The sequence below is a fragment of the Vidua macroura genome, chromosome 19 (assembly GCF_024509145.1).
Source record: "Vidua macroura isolate BioBank_ID:100142 chromosome 19, ASM2450914v1, whole genome shotgun sequence".
Taxonomy (NCBI): Eukaryota; Metazoa; Chordata; class Aves; order Passeriformes; family Viduidae; genus Vidua; species Vidua macroura.
Genome location: NC_071589.1, coordinates 13,519,270 through 13,532,616, shown reverse-complemented (window position 1 = coordinate 13,532,616; position 13,347 = coordinate 13,519,270). Strand labels below are relative to the sequence as shown.

The window sequence follows — 13,347 nt, the reverse complement described above, 5'->3', positions numbered from 1 at the left end:
GCCTCGCCCGCCCCCGCCGCAGCGGCGCGACTCGGCTTCGGGGGCGGCGGAGCCCCGGGGCGCCCGGCGGTCACCGCTCCGTGCACCGACCCCGAGCGCGGGACGCCGGACACAGACACGGACACGCCACTGGCGTCGCACGTTTATTGAGCGGGCCCGGGCCGGCCGGCGGTGGGCCACGGCCCGGCCCCGTGCCCGGTGCCGCCCTCACTCGCGGAACTTCCACTCCTGGCGGCACATGGGGCAGTGCTGCTGCACCTGCTGCGAGTTCAGCCACTTGAGGATGCAGTGCATGTGGAAGCAGTGCGAGCACTGCCCCCACACCAGCGGGCAGTCGTCGCCGGGAACTTTACCTGCGGCACGGACACACCGTCAGCCCCGCCCAGTGCGCAGCGCCCGGGGTCGGTGCCCGTCCCGCACTCACAGTCGGGGCAGCAGCCGTTGAAGGCCATCCGGCAGATGCCGCAGTTCTCGTCGTTCGCCACCCACAGCCAGGACGCGACTCCGTGCCAGCTCCGCACGCGCACCCGCATGTCCCTGTCCGGCCCCGGCCCCGGTCCCGGTCCCGGTCCCGATCCCGATCCCGGCCCCGGTCCCGGTCCCGGTCCCGATCCCGGTCCCGCCGGAAGTGCTGCCCGCCCCACAGAGCTTCGCGCTCCCGCCGCGCCGCGCCTCAGCCCCGCCTCTTCCGCTTCCGGCGCGGGCGCAGCGCGGCCGGAAGTGCGGGTGGGAGCGGTGCCGCCATCATGGCCGACAAGATGGACATGTCCCTGGACGACATCATTAAGCTCAACCGGAGCCAGCGTGGGGCCAGCCGGGGCGGCCGGGGTGGCCGGGGCCGGGGCGGCACCGCACGCGGGGGCGGGCCCGGCCGGGGCGGCGTTGGCGGCGGGCGCGCGGGCGGCGGCCCCGTGCGGAACCGGCCGGTGATGGCCCGGGGCGGCGGCAGGAACCGGCCCGCGCCCTACAGCCGGGTACGGACTGGGCAGGCGGAGCTTGGGCCGCGGCGGCGCGGCGGGCTGGGGCGGAGGGTCCGCGCGGGGCGGGGGCGCGGACGCGGGCGGCCCCTTTGTCCAGTCCCGGCGCGGCCGCGGGCCGCGGGGCCCCGGCGCCGGTCAGCGAGGTCCCGCTCTCGTTGCAGCCCAAGCAACTCCCCGAGAAGTGGCAGCACGACCTGTTCGACAGCGGCTTCGGGGCGGGGGCCGGCGTGGAGACCGGCGGAAAGCTGCTCGTCTCCAACCTGGACTTCGGCGTTTCGGATGCGGACATCCAGGTGCGGCTCGGGGAGGCGCCGCGGGGAGCGGGGCCTCGTTCACTGCCCAGGTCGGGTGCCCGCGGGAAGCCCGCCGGCCCTGCTCCGGCTGGCGCTCGGGGCCGAGGATTCCCGGTGAATCCCTGCCGATGGGGTTGGTACTAGGTATGCCTGCTTTGCCGCGATCGTGGTGGTCTCCAGGGGGCTGGAAGATTCGCTTTGTGGGTGCTTTGTAAGTGACTGCCCGGGGAGCGATGCTGTGACTGTGCTGGGTCACGCTGTGGCTGGGGCTGCGCTGCGAACTCGGCTCCTGCTCTGCACAGTGGGAGCCCTGGGCTCTGCTGCTTTGTCAAACCACGCTCTGGTGGGTGTCAGGGCTTCCCGAGGACGCACCCATCAGTGTAACCAGGTAGTTATTTGTCACGGGAACAGCTCCCCTGCGCTGGTGCCTTGGTGTCCTGTTGCCCACCTGTCGCGGCCGTGCCCCGTTGGGGCTGGTCAGAGCCCACAGTGCCTGCAGCCGGCTGCTGGTGCCTCTGCCTCGGGGCTGGAGGCTGAGGGGGGTCACGGGTGGGCTGTGAGCAGTGCAGGAATTGAGTGCCACGTGTGTCTCTGGCGGGGGCTCCTGCACCACAGAGTGCTGCCATCACCCTGGCCCGGGCTCTCGTGCCCTCGCCAGGGAAAACCAAACCTCTGCTGTCAGACTTTCCTCATCAGTTTGTTCTTTCAGCCTCTCCACGCACCCCTCTGGCTGCGCGTGGGGAGCTGGAAAGGAGCTCTGTCAGGTCACCTGCTCACTGGTGGTGTGCTGCACTCCACCTCTTTTCCTCGTGTAGGTTCAGACTGGGTTTCAATAAGTTCCTGTTGGTTGCAGAGAGGCGGCAGTGAGTAAAACTCAGCCCCTGTGCCTTGTGTGCAGCCAGGACTCACCTTCCTGCTGCTGCACAAGCCCCCACTGGGGCTTGCTTAGCAGCAGGGCTGACTCAGTGGCTTTGGCCCCCAGCCCCCTAATTCAGCGTTGCCTCAGACGTGGGATTGGTTTTGTTCCTGTGCTGATGCCTCTTTATGTGCTGCGAGAGGCCGAAGGAGCTGTGCAGCGTTGCTCTTCGTGTCCTCTGAGGCAGGAGCAGCTGACCCCGGGCCCTGGGCACAGCTGACACAGCCTTGCCTGCCACGTTCTGTCCAGAAAGCATCTGCCAGGTGCCCTTTGCAGTTCTCCTCCAGCAGCCCTGCTGAGAGCCCTGTTGTGACTCGGGAGCAGGCTGACACAGGCAGAGCAGTAACCTTGTTGGCTTCCCAGACGTAGTGCCTGAGAAACAAAATTGGTGGCTCTGTTGCTGCCTCTTTATTTCCAGCCTTTGTGGCAGCAAAGGACAGACCTCAGCAGAGGACTTTGTTGGTCTCCATTTCTGGGGTATGTTCCTGATGGGCACAAGTCCAGCACAGTAAAAGTGCCATGGTCTCGTGGATCCCTGCACTCACATGGTCATTCTCCTGTGTGAGAAAGGTGTCTGGGGTCTGCAGTATTTTCAATTGTTGCTGCTTTGACTCATCTTCAACAGAGCCCCAGTTCCCCTGGGAGAAAAGCAGGTCAGCATCCCTTGAATCTGCTTCACAGGCTGTAAATGTGCCTCCTGCAGGGCACGAGAGTGGAGTCCTGCCTGGTTTTGCCACTTGTGACAACTCCCTGAAATGTGGCTGATGGGCTGTGCTGCCCTGTGCCACTGGGTGTTTCTCCAGGCTGTGGAGGTGTTGGACAAGCTCTGATGCTGAGTGTGTCTGTGGGGCGCTGCAGTGCCTGCAGCATTGCTGGATGGGCTTTCCCTGTCATTCTCAGGAGCTCTTTGCGGAGTTCGGGACCTTGAAGAAGGCAGCTGTGCACTATGACAGATCCGGCCGCAGCCTCGGAACGGCAGACGTGCATTTCGAGAGGAAGGCTGACGCGCTGAAGGCCATGAAGCAGTACAACGGGGTGCCCTTGGACGGTGAGGCTGCGTGGCCCAGCCCCGGGCTGTCGCCGTGGCTGGAGCGCGCCCGTGTCCCTCCCCTCCTGCCCGCGTCCCTCCCCTCCTGCCCGCGTCCCTCCCCTCCTGCCCGCGTCCCTCCCCTCCTGCCCGCGTCCCTCCCCTCCTGCCCGCGTCCCTCCCCTCCTGCCCGTGTCCCTCCCCTCCTGCCCGCGTCCCTCCCCTCCTGCCCGCCCGTGCGGCTCCGGCCCCGCGCTCAGGGCTGCTCTCCCTCCTGCAGGGCGCCCCATGAACATCCAGCTGGTCACGTCACAGATCGACACGCAGCGGAGACCAGCACAGAGGTGGGGAGCCCCTGCCCGAGCGGTGCAGGGGAGCCGGCAGGACCCTCCCTGCTGGGGAACGGGGGTCCTGCTTGGCTTCGCTGAAGGCGCTAAAACAGTTGCTTTTAAAACTTACAGTGTAAACAGAGGAGGCATGACCAGGAACCGCGGGGTCTCGGGGGGATTTGGAGGTGGAGGCAACAGGCGAGGGACTCGTGGCGGGAACAGAGGGAGAGGCAGAGGAGCTGGAAGAACTTCCAAACAGCAGCTCTCTGCAGAAGAACTAGATGCACAGCTGGATGCTTACAATGCCAGGGTAAGTGCTGCTTGGGCATGGCAATGGGCTCCCCACAGCATCTCATCCTGGAAAGCTCTGGCAGTCTGGAGCTGGCAGAAAAGGGAGAGCATTTTCCAGGTCCTTGGACTGAAGCAGTCTCTCTCTGAAGCTGAGCTGTGCCTTGGCTTGGGCCTGAGCTTCCCTTTCCAGAGCATTTTGTCACCTGTTCCTGGTGGCTGAGGAACAGGTTCTGCTCTTGCCAGGCTCCATAGCTGGAACAGCCACCATGAGCAGCAGCTGCAGAACAAACTCACCGAGCTGATAGGTTGCAGGAATGGGAAAACAAAGGAAAATCTCATGTGGAAGAACTGTGTGGTGTGCTGCTGGGGAAAGGCTGTAACGTTGGTGGCAGAAATGAGCCCCGGCCTGGGGAGCCAGGGGCAGGTTGCAGCTGTACCTGGAACTTGCTCAGCCTGTGCTGTAGCTGGGCCAGGATCCCAACAAAGCCGAGGCCACAAGGACACTGCGGCAGGACTGGGATGGGTCAGGGCAAGAGCAGGGAAGAAGTGGGATGAGCAGGATTCTAGAAGAAGCCTTGGAGCAGTGTAGGGGTGGGTTTGCTGCCGTGCTCATGGTGTGCTGTGGCTTGGACCCTCCTGTCCCCAGCGCCTGGGGGTTCACCAGAGCCAGGCTGCCTGCAAACAAGTGTGTGGGCTTGTGTGCAGGGGCTGCTATGGTGCCAGGGCTGTGGTGACATTCCTCCCCTCTCTTGCAGATGGACACCAGCTAAAGCGGCAGCGGTGGCGCAGGGAAGGACTCCAATCTTGCTCCACACTCCCGGCAGGGGCTGCGGCTGTGGCTACTACTACCGAGGATGGGATTTGTTTTACTTTTACGTTCTGGGATAGGTTTTAACTCCTGTAAAGGTTTTTTTTAATTCTCAGCAGACCTGTTTTGTACCGAGTTATTTTTGGGATAAATTTTTCTGGTTGCCTGTTGGGCCAAGGTGGCTTTTTCACCTTTGCCGTAATAAAATAGAACCATGTCTAGAGCTGTGGCTGGTGCCTTGCCCCATCGCCCTCCCAGCGTACCGTGATGCTCTGCCCCACTCTGCCGGGTCCCGGTCCCGGTCCCGGTCCCGGTCCCGTCCTGCCCCGCTGGGCTCGCTCTTGCTCCCGGGCCGCTCTCCTGGTCCCGCCCCGCCGGTCCCGCCCCGCCCCGCCTCGGCCCCGCCCACCCGCCCCGCGCCGCCCCGCCCGCGCGCGCCCCCCCGGGCCAATCAGCGCGCGGTGCGCGGCCGGAAGCGCGGCGGCGGCGCGGCGGCGAGTAACGGGAAGTGCCGGGCGTGTCCCGGAAGTGCGGGGGCGCGCGGGGCCTGGGCGGATCCGCGGCGTTGGCAGCGCAGCGCGGAGCGAGCGAGACCGGTACGGCGGGAGCGGCGGGAGCGGCGGGAGCGGGTGGGTGGGGGGTACGGTTCGGCGGGCAGGGCCGGGCCGGGCGCGCCGCGCTGGCCGCGGGCCGCGGGAAGGGCCGGGCGCGGCCGAGGGGCGGGCGCGGGGCCCCGGGTGCCCTTGCGCGACCTTCCGAAGGCCGGGGGAGCCGCCGCCCCCGGCGGGGCCGTCCCGGAGCGGAGCGCGCGGGGCGAGGGCGGGGCGCGGGGCGCGGGCGGCCCGCGTTCGCCCGAGGGGCTGGGGCAGCTCCCGGCGGGCCGTGCCCGGTGCTCGGCCCGAGGGGCGGTGCGGGGCATCGCCCGCCCCACACGTGCCGGGGCCGGCCGTGCCTCTGGCGCGAGCGGGCTGTCCATAAATGGCCGCTGGGCACGGAATGAGGAACTGGGAGACGCTGTACCGGGGTCGGGCTGCTCCGTGTCGAGGCAGGGCCCTTGCACCCCGACCGCCGCGGGCCGGGTGCGCTTCGAGCCCCGGCGGGCGGGTTGGCACCGGAGCCGCGATTCCTGCGCTCCCCCGCCAGCAGCATTCCACCGGGAGCAGCGGCTGGCCGAGAGAGCTTTCCCGAGAGCTGGTCTGAGAGCCCTGACCGCCGTTTTTTGTGGTGAGAAAAGACCCCGACCACACTTGTTCACTTGAGGGTTTCGGGTCTGCTCTGTTGTCCAAGCGTTTTTCCAGTGTGGAGGATCTTATTCCATGACTGCAGAGTGGGGACAGTTTCACTGCTGTGGGTTCGGCTGCTGGCACACAGGGATCGTCACAGTCCTGGCTCCAGGTACCCACGGTACTGGTTTGCATCCCTGGTGCAGCACTGCCAGCGGCCTTTATCCTTCTGGAGTTGTTTGTGAGCCCTCGGCCTGGCTCTGCACAGTTCACCCATGTAGGTGAACGACAGGTCAGGGATATGTCAGAGCAAAAAGAAAAAAAATCCTCCATCCTCAGACTGCCGAGTCCCCTCTGGGCAGCAGTGTGTGCCCCTGTTCCCCAGGCCCTTCCCACGTGGGTCTGTAAGACCTGAGGGGCTCAGGTGGGATGAGGATTCCCTCGGATGCTCTTACGAAGCGACTGGTGCAGCAGTGGTACCTGGATCTGCCCTGACAGCGCCCGGCCTCAGGAAGTGCCAGCTAGGCTCCTGTCCCTCCTGTGCTGCCCTGGGACTGTCTGTGGGGAGCAGCCAGGCTCTTTGGGCTGTTCTGGCTCCCGTCCTGGCAGAGCAGCCTGGGACAGGGCCCTGTAGAAACCCTGCCTGCTGGTCACATTCCAGCCGCGTTCTCCGGCTGGCTGTGCAGGCTTTCCCTGCGCGGGAAGAAGGAAGGGTGGGGACTGCTGGAACTGGCCCTGCTGCGTCCACGGCTGCGCCTGGTGGATGTCGGAGCTGATTAGCTCATCTGACAATACTCTGACTAATGCTGGCCTCGCTGCTGCCGGGGATCGGGACTCCAGGCTACGGAGTCAGTGGTTCCCACTGTCTGCTGGGACACCAGCAGGGATATTCCCGCTAGTGTTTCTGCCTGGCAGGAGGTGGGGCTCTGGCGTTAGCCGCTGCAGCTGCTCTGTCCTGCACAAAACATGCTGAGAATCCGGAAGAAACTGCTGGGTTGAGGGAGCAGTGAAGGCAGAGTGCAAATTCCCAGGTAGGGATTCAGCCTCCTGCTGCCTTCTACAGGCTGCTGTGATCCTGAGTCCCTGCTGGGAGCTAGGGTCTGTTTCTGAAGATCCAGGAGCCCTTCTGTACCCTGCTTCCAGCACAGGCTGGGGTCCCTTCCTGCAGCTGTGGTAGTTCCGGGGGGGCTGTGCTGTTCCACGGAGCAGTGGGATCCCCAGGACCTGTGGGTAAGCTGATAGGAAAGGTGAGGGCTGTTTCCCCAGAGCGCTCATGTGACAGAGTTACAAAATGTGAGCAGATCCCAGCAGAGGCTCCCAGCATTCATGCCAGTGGTGAGACAGAGGTCTATTCTTAGCTGGAATCCTGTTGTGGAGAGCAGAACTGAGTTTATTTATTATTTCTACTGGGCTCTGGTTTATTCCAGTTGAAAGCCTCACCTGGTTGATCTTGTGGAGGAGAATGTCTTCCCTATGGATTTGGGGTATTTACATTACAAGCAAAGCAGTGAGGTTGAATTTTTTCTCACTCTTGCCTGGGCCTCTGCAGGCTGAAGATGAGACCTGGCCTCTGGAGGGTTCTGCAGGGGCTGGGGGCCCTTGGCAGGGTTGTGTCTCCCAGGGGGCAGCGAGAAGGGCCCCAGTGAGAGTGGGAGCCTGCAGAGTCACAGCAGAGCAGTTCTGGGGGAGCCCTGCTGCTGGTGTGCTCGGTCAGGGCAGTCACTCCTCTCCTCTCTACTTCAGCGTGGGTCACGTGTGCGAGGATGGCGGAGCAGGAGCCAACGGCAGAGCAGCTGGCCCAGATTGCAGCGGAGAATGAGGAGGACGATCACTCTGTCAACTATAAGCCACCTGCCCAGAAGAGCATCCAGGAGATCCAGGAGCTGGACAAGGACGATGAGAGCCTGCGCAAGTACAAGGAGGCACTGCTGGGCGCCGTCACCGTGAGTGCAGGTGAGCCCTGGGGTGTGCTGGTCCCTTCTGGCCTTGCCTCTGCTCCCACCTGGGAGCTGTGTTTGGGCAGGAGCACAGCCCAGAGCACAAAGCTGTGTCTGTGCTCCCCCGTGCCCATCGCTGGCCTGCAGTGTAGGGCTCAGGGACTGAAGGGCAGGGGTGGCACTCTGCCTTTGCGGGCAGGGCCTGGTGCAATGGAAGCCCTGACCCTTACACAGTTTTTGCTGGTTTTGTGCTCTTTCAATAAGTTCTCTGAAAGGAAAAGGAGCTGTGTTGGCCAGTGTCGGGCATGAGTGTTAATCAGCTTTTTCTCTTGTCTCTAGATCCCAACGCTCCAAATGTGGTGGTGACCAAACTGACCTTGGTCTGCGCTACTGCTCCGGGCCCCCTGGAACTGGACCTGACAGGTGAGCTGGGAGGGAATTCCAGCCCTGCTCCTGGGCAGAGCTGGCAGGAGCACTGCCGGCAAGGTGGGTGAGCTGTGTCAGAAGTGTTGGCAGCAGAGCCCAGTGCTTGGGCCCCAGTGGGTTCTGTACCTGGAGCCCAGTGGCAGTTCTGTGACACCTGGGTGTTTTGTAGAGGTGTGAGGGGCCAGATGGGGCAGACGGATTCTTCCAGCCTGCACGGTGACATTCATGGCAGCTTCGAAATGGTGACAGCCTTGGAGCAAACATCTGCAAAGAAGCAGCTTGGAATTAATTGCATGGCTGTGCTGCAGTGTCCTGTTGCAGGGCATTGCTTGCCTGGCTCCAGCAGCATAGAGGGCCCTGCAGCTAGAGCCATTCCCTGCTCCTGCAGCTCCTGCCCCAGCTGCTCGTGCCACAGAAATTCACCCCAGAGCACAGCACAAAGGAGCTCTGAGCAACCCTCTCCTGTCTCCGTAGGTGATCTGGAAAGCTACAAGAAGCAAGCATTTGTGCTGAAGGAGGGCGTGGAATACCGGATAAAAATCTCCTTTAGGGTAAGGATTCTGATCTGGAAACAGAACGAACGGAACACCGGACTGCTGCAGTCCTGGCTTGGGCAGCAAGTGGGGTTGTGCTGAAGGAATGGGCTCTTCCTGCAGGTGGGGTGGGCAGCATGAACGGAGACATCCTGCTCAGTCCCTGCTCCTCTCTCTGCAGGTAAACAGGGAGATTGTGTCAGGATTGAAGTACATCCAGCACACGTTCCGGAAAGGTGTGAAAAGTAAGTGCTTCTCTGTGACTTGGTGCTGCTCTGTGTGAGTGAGGGCTTCCTGCTCACCTTGCTGCTGTGACAGGGCTGCCCAGCAGCTCGGCACGGGAGGGGACAGTGCTCAGTGCCACGTGGAGCTCTGCAGAGGCTCCTGGGCCTGCGGTGGTGGGGCAGCCCATGGTCCTGGCTGCACAGCATGAGATCCCGATCCCCCCCCGAGTTTGGCAGGAAGCAGGTCACAGCTGACAGCGCTGCCACTGCTTAGAGGTCACTCCCCACAGGAGGGACCCATTCCTGGGGGGAAGGGAGCTCTGAACTGGGTGAGATTCCTATTGTTACAGCTGCTCCATGGATTGTTGTAACAGTAACAGACCTTTCCTTTGCTTCAGCCTTGCCCCAGATGCAGGGGAGGCTCCTGAACCTCTTGGTGCCTCAATGGAGCCTCCATACCCCTCTTTTTGTCTTTTTAGTTGACAAGACCGAATACATGGTTGGGAGCTATGGCCCCCGAGCAGAGGAGTACGAGTTTCTGACCCCCATGGAAGAGGCCCCAAAGGGCATGCTGGCCCGGGGCAGCTACAACATCAAATCCAAGTTCACAGATGATGATAAGACTGACCACCTGTCCTGGGAGTGGAACCTGACCATCAAAAAGGATTGGAAGGACTAGCCCTTCCTGAGGCCAAACCCCAGAGAGCGTGAATCAGACAGTGGCTACCGTAGAATTCCCCCCCTGTACCAAAGTGCTGACATTGGAACCCTCTTACCTGTCACCCCCATCATCATTTGACCAGAGAGCTCAGTTTTTTATGTGCCCCCTCCCCAGAGAATTGCTGAGTGCATTGACCAAACCATGCTGTCTGCATCTGGTCTCCAGCTGCCCGTCCTGGGGCTGTGCTGCCCCAGCACTGAGGGAGTGCCCACTCCCTCGCCAGGCCCTTTCTTGCTTCCCACCTTCCTTTATCCAGGAGGTGCCAAAGGGGAGGAATCCCTGTTAGGATCCTGTGCTTGGCTTTCCTGCGCACAGCTCAGGGTAGCTACTGCCTCCAAGTAGCTGAAGAATTTTGGTGCCAGGCAGCTGTCAAATCAGTTTATTGGCTCAAGTGTTGTCTGCCTGCCCTTCCCGCCCTATCAGTGTCCTGGGCAGCTTCATTTGTGGATGTTCCCTGTAACCATGATGCCTTAAATGTGTAACATGTATCCTCTAGGGAGGGGGTCCTGCCTCTGTTACACTTTTTAAACGCCACCTGCCCTCCCAGTCTGTTGGCATGGGCTCAGCTTCCTCACGCCCCTCATGTGTTATTAGGAAAGATTCACAATTTCCCACTTCACTGCTGGTCCGTTCCTCACCTGAGACAGGACATCTCCCGAGGGGAGAGGGTGTGACATCCTGGGTGACGCCTGGCCGCCCTTCCTGGCACCCCGAGCGCCGGCCTGGCTGGAGCCCAGCCTTGCCTGCAGAGCCCCGGGTGCCCTGCGGCACAGAGGGGGCTGAAGGGCAGGGCGGAGCAGGGCTCACCCGTGCTGCCATCACCTGCACTTCTCACTGCAGCCCAGGTCGCTGCAAAGCACTGAAATTCCGGGACAGCACCTGCCCTCCTGGCTGTTTTGGGCTGAGGATGGACGAGTCTGTCTCTGCAGCTGCTCCTGATGCGATCAACAAAGAGCTTGCGATGGACAAGTGTTCTGAAGCGGTTAATGCCTTATGTATCTGTTCTGCCTTTAAAATCTGTGCCTGGCCTGTAGTTACTGCCTTGACACTCGGCCCCCCGTGCCTGCCGCAGACCCGCAGCATGCCGGCCTCCACCCCGGGCTGCACAGCTGCAGCTCTTGGGGCAAAGGAGCCCCAGGGGCCCCCTGCAAGGCCCCGGGGCTGGGCAGGCGTGTGCCACCTCTGCAGCCCTCCGATTTGGACCTACCACATTGAGGTTAGAACTGGGACCAAGTACATGTGGCTTTCTTGTAGCTACGTCTTTGCCTCTAACTGCCCTCGCCCTGCCCCTAGAGAGTTTTTTGTTAATTTGATTTGGTGCATATTGTCTGTAAGTCCTAGACCCAGGTTAACAGGTTTGGAATCATCGTCTGCTTCTCCTTTTATGACAGTTAAATAAAATCTTTGAACTGACCGTGTACTGTCCATGCTGGGTCTTCAGCATGAAGTGGCTGAATGGGATTTCTGCAGACACCTAGGGTGGCAGAAGACCAGGATCTGTGGTTTTGCTAGAATGTGAAATGGGATCTGGGACAGGAGAGGCCCCATGGCAGTATGAGGGCAGGATCTGTCCCTTGCTGTTTGCCCTGTTCTGCACTGCCCACAGTGTGAGGGGTGGGAGCTTGTGAGGCAGTGAAAACAGGGATTTCCAAGGGGGGCCTCTTGCCAGCAGAGGAGCAGGCAGGCTCTGAACCCACAGCACAACTGCTCCAGCTGCACACACAAAGGGAAATTCCTGTGCAGTCACAGGAATGAGGGAGGCAATCAGAAAACACAGTCCAGGAGAGGCAGCACGATAAGAGCCTGCGGATGTTTACAGAGCAAGTGGCATGTTTGTGTTAAGGATAAAGGAAAGTGTAGCCATGAAAAGCTCTTTACAGAATCCATGGTGTGAGAGAACCTGGAGGAGGGGGCTCAGCTCTGCTCCTGGTCAGACTCGTGAAGGTAACTGAGAATTCCATAGGCTCCCTCTTGTATTTGGAGCTCACAGCACAGGCCTCTTCCTCAGGCCTTGGAAAACTGATAAAGGATGATGGGGCTTGGGAAGGACAAGGACTGAAGGCAACAGTCTGGGCCGGGTAGGAGCTGGCACGTGGCCAGTGCCCGCTGCAGCAGGCACATCACTCGTTCTGCCTACTGTGGAGAACAGCGCCCAGCTACACCCCCAGCCCTCCGCAGAGTGGGGACTGCAGCAGGGAACAGGCCTCACTCTCAGTGAGTCAGAGCCCAAATGTGCCTGGCAGCGTGAACAAGGGCCCCCGTGCTGGCCCCCAACAGCCACTCTGCGGGCAGGGTCAGATGAGCGCCCAGCTGATGCAACCCCAGCGCTTTGGCAAGAGTTTCCACACCCAGGGTGTCGAGGCTTCTGTTAGATCGTTTTACCACGGAAGGAGGCCTGGAGGGGCAGGACAGCTGTGCCCTGCTCCAGCTTTGGGGATTCTCTGCCTCTGTTCTCTGGCACGTCTTCCTCCGACAGCTGGGCTCTTGTGCCTGGTGCATGCCATGAGTGCACTTGGCTGTGGGTGCCTCCAGTCACAGGCCGGCTGGGACAGGCCATTTGCATGAATTGTGGTTCCCAAAGTAAAGCCTCAGCCCCTTCCAGGTGATGCACCTGAAGAACCTCGGCCAGAAGCTGTGCAGGAGCAGCCCAGGCCGTTTTCCTTTTCCAGTGCTGCAGCAGCTCCGTGGTGACACCACTGCTCTGTGAGTGCAGCAGCTGAGTCGGAGCGAGGGTGCTCGTGCAGAACCACAACAAAAAAAAGGGCAGGGTCGGCCCTTTCAGCAGAGGCATCGCTGCAGGGCCCTCCGGCAGAGCAGCCCTGGAACCAGACAGGCTCCGAGGGGGCCTGGACTGACGCAGCCGCCGATTCCCTCCCCACCAGACCAGCGTGCCCGCGTGCCCTCACCGTGTGCTCAGCTTTGCCTTCCAAAAACCTCGCTGGACTCTCCCCGGGCCTGACAAAAGCGTCTGGTTTAGCACCGGCCGCAGCCCCTGACGGGCAAGGGCTGCCGGCAGCACCCGGGGCAGTCGGATTGTCTGCGGGGAGCTGGTGAGCGCCTCGCTCCTCGCTGCACTCGCCCAGAGCGGCGCGGCGGCTCTGAGCAGCCCCGAGCGGGCGACGCTCCGGGAGCCGCGGAGTGCCCCCGCTCCGGCCCGGCACCCGCGGGCCTGGCACGGGCAGCGCCCGGGGCTCTGCCCACCAGCAGCAGTCGGCATTCCCTGCCGCGGGCAGCGGGCTCCGCACGGGGCCGCGCTCGGCCCGGGGCACGACGAGCGCCCGCGCCTTCTCCGTGAGGGCGGGTGCCAGCGCCGCCCGAGCCCCCATCGCCGCGACTGGCGAGCTTGCAGCAAAGCGAAACGGGCCGGCCCCAGCCGCAGCCGGGCCGGTGCCCGGGCCGGTCCGAGCCCGGCGCCGGGGGACGGACAGACAGGGTCGGGACGGGCAGCGCTGCTGCCGTTACCGGAGCGGCCCCGAGCGCTGGGCGGTGCCCGAGGGGAAGGCCGTGTCTAGGGGAGGTACGAGGGGAGGGGGAACGGACGGGCCGGACCGGACCGGGCCGAACGGAACCGGACAGGACCAGACGGGGCTGAACCGAACTGAACCGGACAGGACCGGGCCGGGCCGAACGGAACCGAAC

General features: G+C 62.6%; 3 protein-coding genes across 3 annotated transcripts; 2 read left to right on the top strand and 1 right to left on the bottom strand.

Annotated features, from left to right (window-relative positions):
• Window positions 1-130: 130 nt before the first annotated feature.
• On the bottom strand, window positions 131-598 carry ANAPC11 (anaphase promoting complex subunit 11). Its single transcript, XM_053994989.1, has 2 exons — window positions 425-598; window positions 131-353 (listed from the first exon to the last, which is right to left on the bottom strand). Exons 1-2 carry the CDS (start codon window positions 531-533, stop codon window positions 208-210), a joined length of 255 nt encoding a protein of 84 aa, XP_053850964.1. The 5' UTR covers window positions 534-598; the 3' UTR covers window positions 131-207.
• A 52-nt stretch (window positions 599-650) lies between these two features.
• On the top strand, window positions 651-4,867 carry ALYREF (Aly/REF export factor). The gene is made up of 6 exons (XM_053994987.1): window positions 651-974; window positions 1,142-1,273; window positions 3,090-3,237; window positions 3,497-3,560; window positions 3,678-3,855; window positions 4,592-4,867. The coding sequence occupies exons 1-6, from the start codon at window positions 747-749 to the stop codon at window positions 4,604-4,606; spliced, it is 765 nt and encodes a 254-aa protein (XP_053850962.1). The 5' UTR covers window positions 651-746; the 3' UTR covers window positions 4,607-4,867.
• A 272-nt stretch (window positions 4,868-5,139) lies between these two features.
• On the top strand, window positions 5,140-11,122 carry ARHGDIA (Rho GDP dissociation inhibitor alpha). The gene is made up of 6 exons (XM_053994895.1): window positions 5,140-5,240; window positions 7,611-7,820; window positions 8,144-8,227; window positions 8,705-8,781; window positions 8,945-9,008; window positions 9,467-11,122. The coding sequence occupies exons 2-6, from the start codon at window positions 7,631-7,633 to the stop codon at window positions 9,664-9,666; spliced, it is 615 nt and encodes a 204-aa protein (XP_053850870.1). The 5' UTR covers window positions 5,140-5,240; window positions 7,611-7,630; the 3' UTR covers window positions 9,667-11,122.
• Window positions 11,123-13,347: the final 2,225 nt, after the last annotated feature.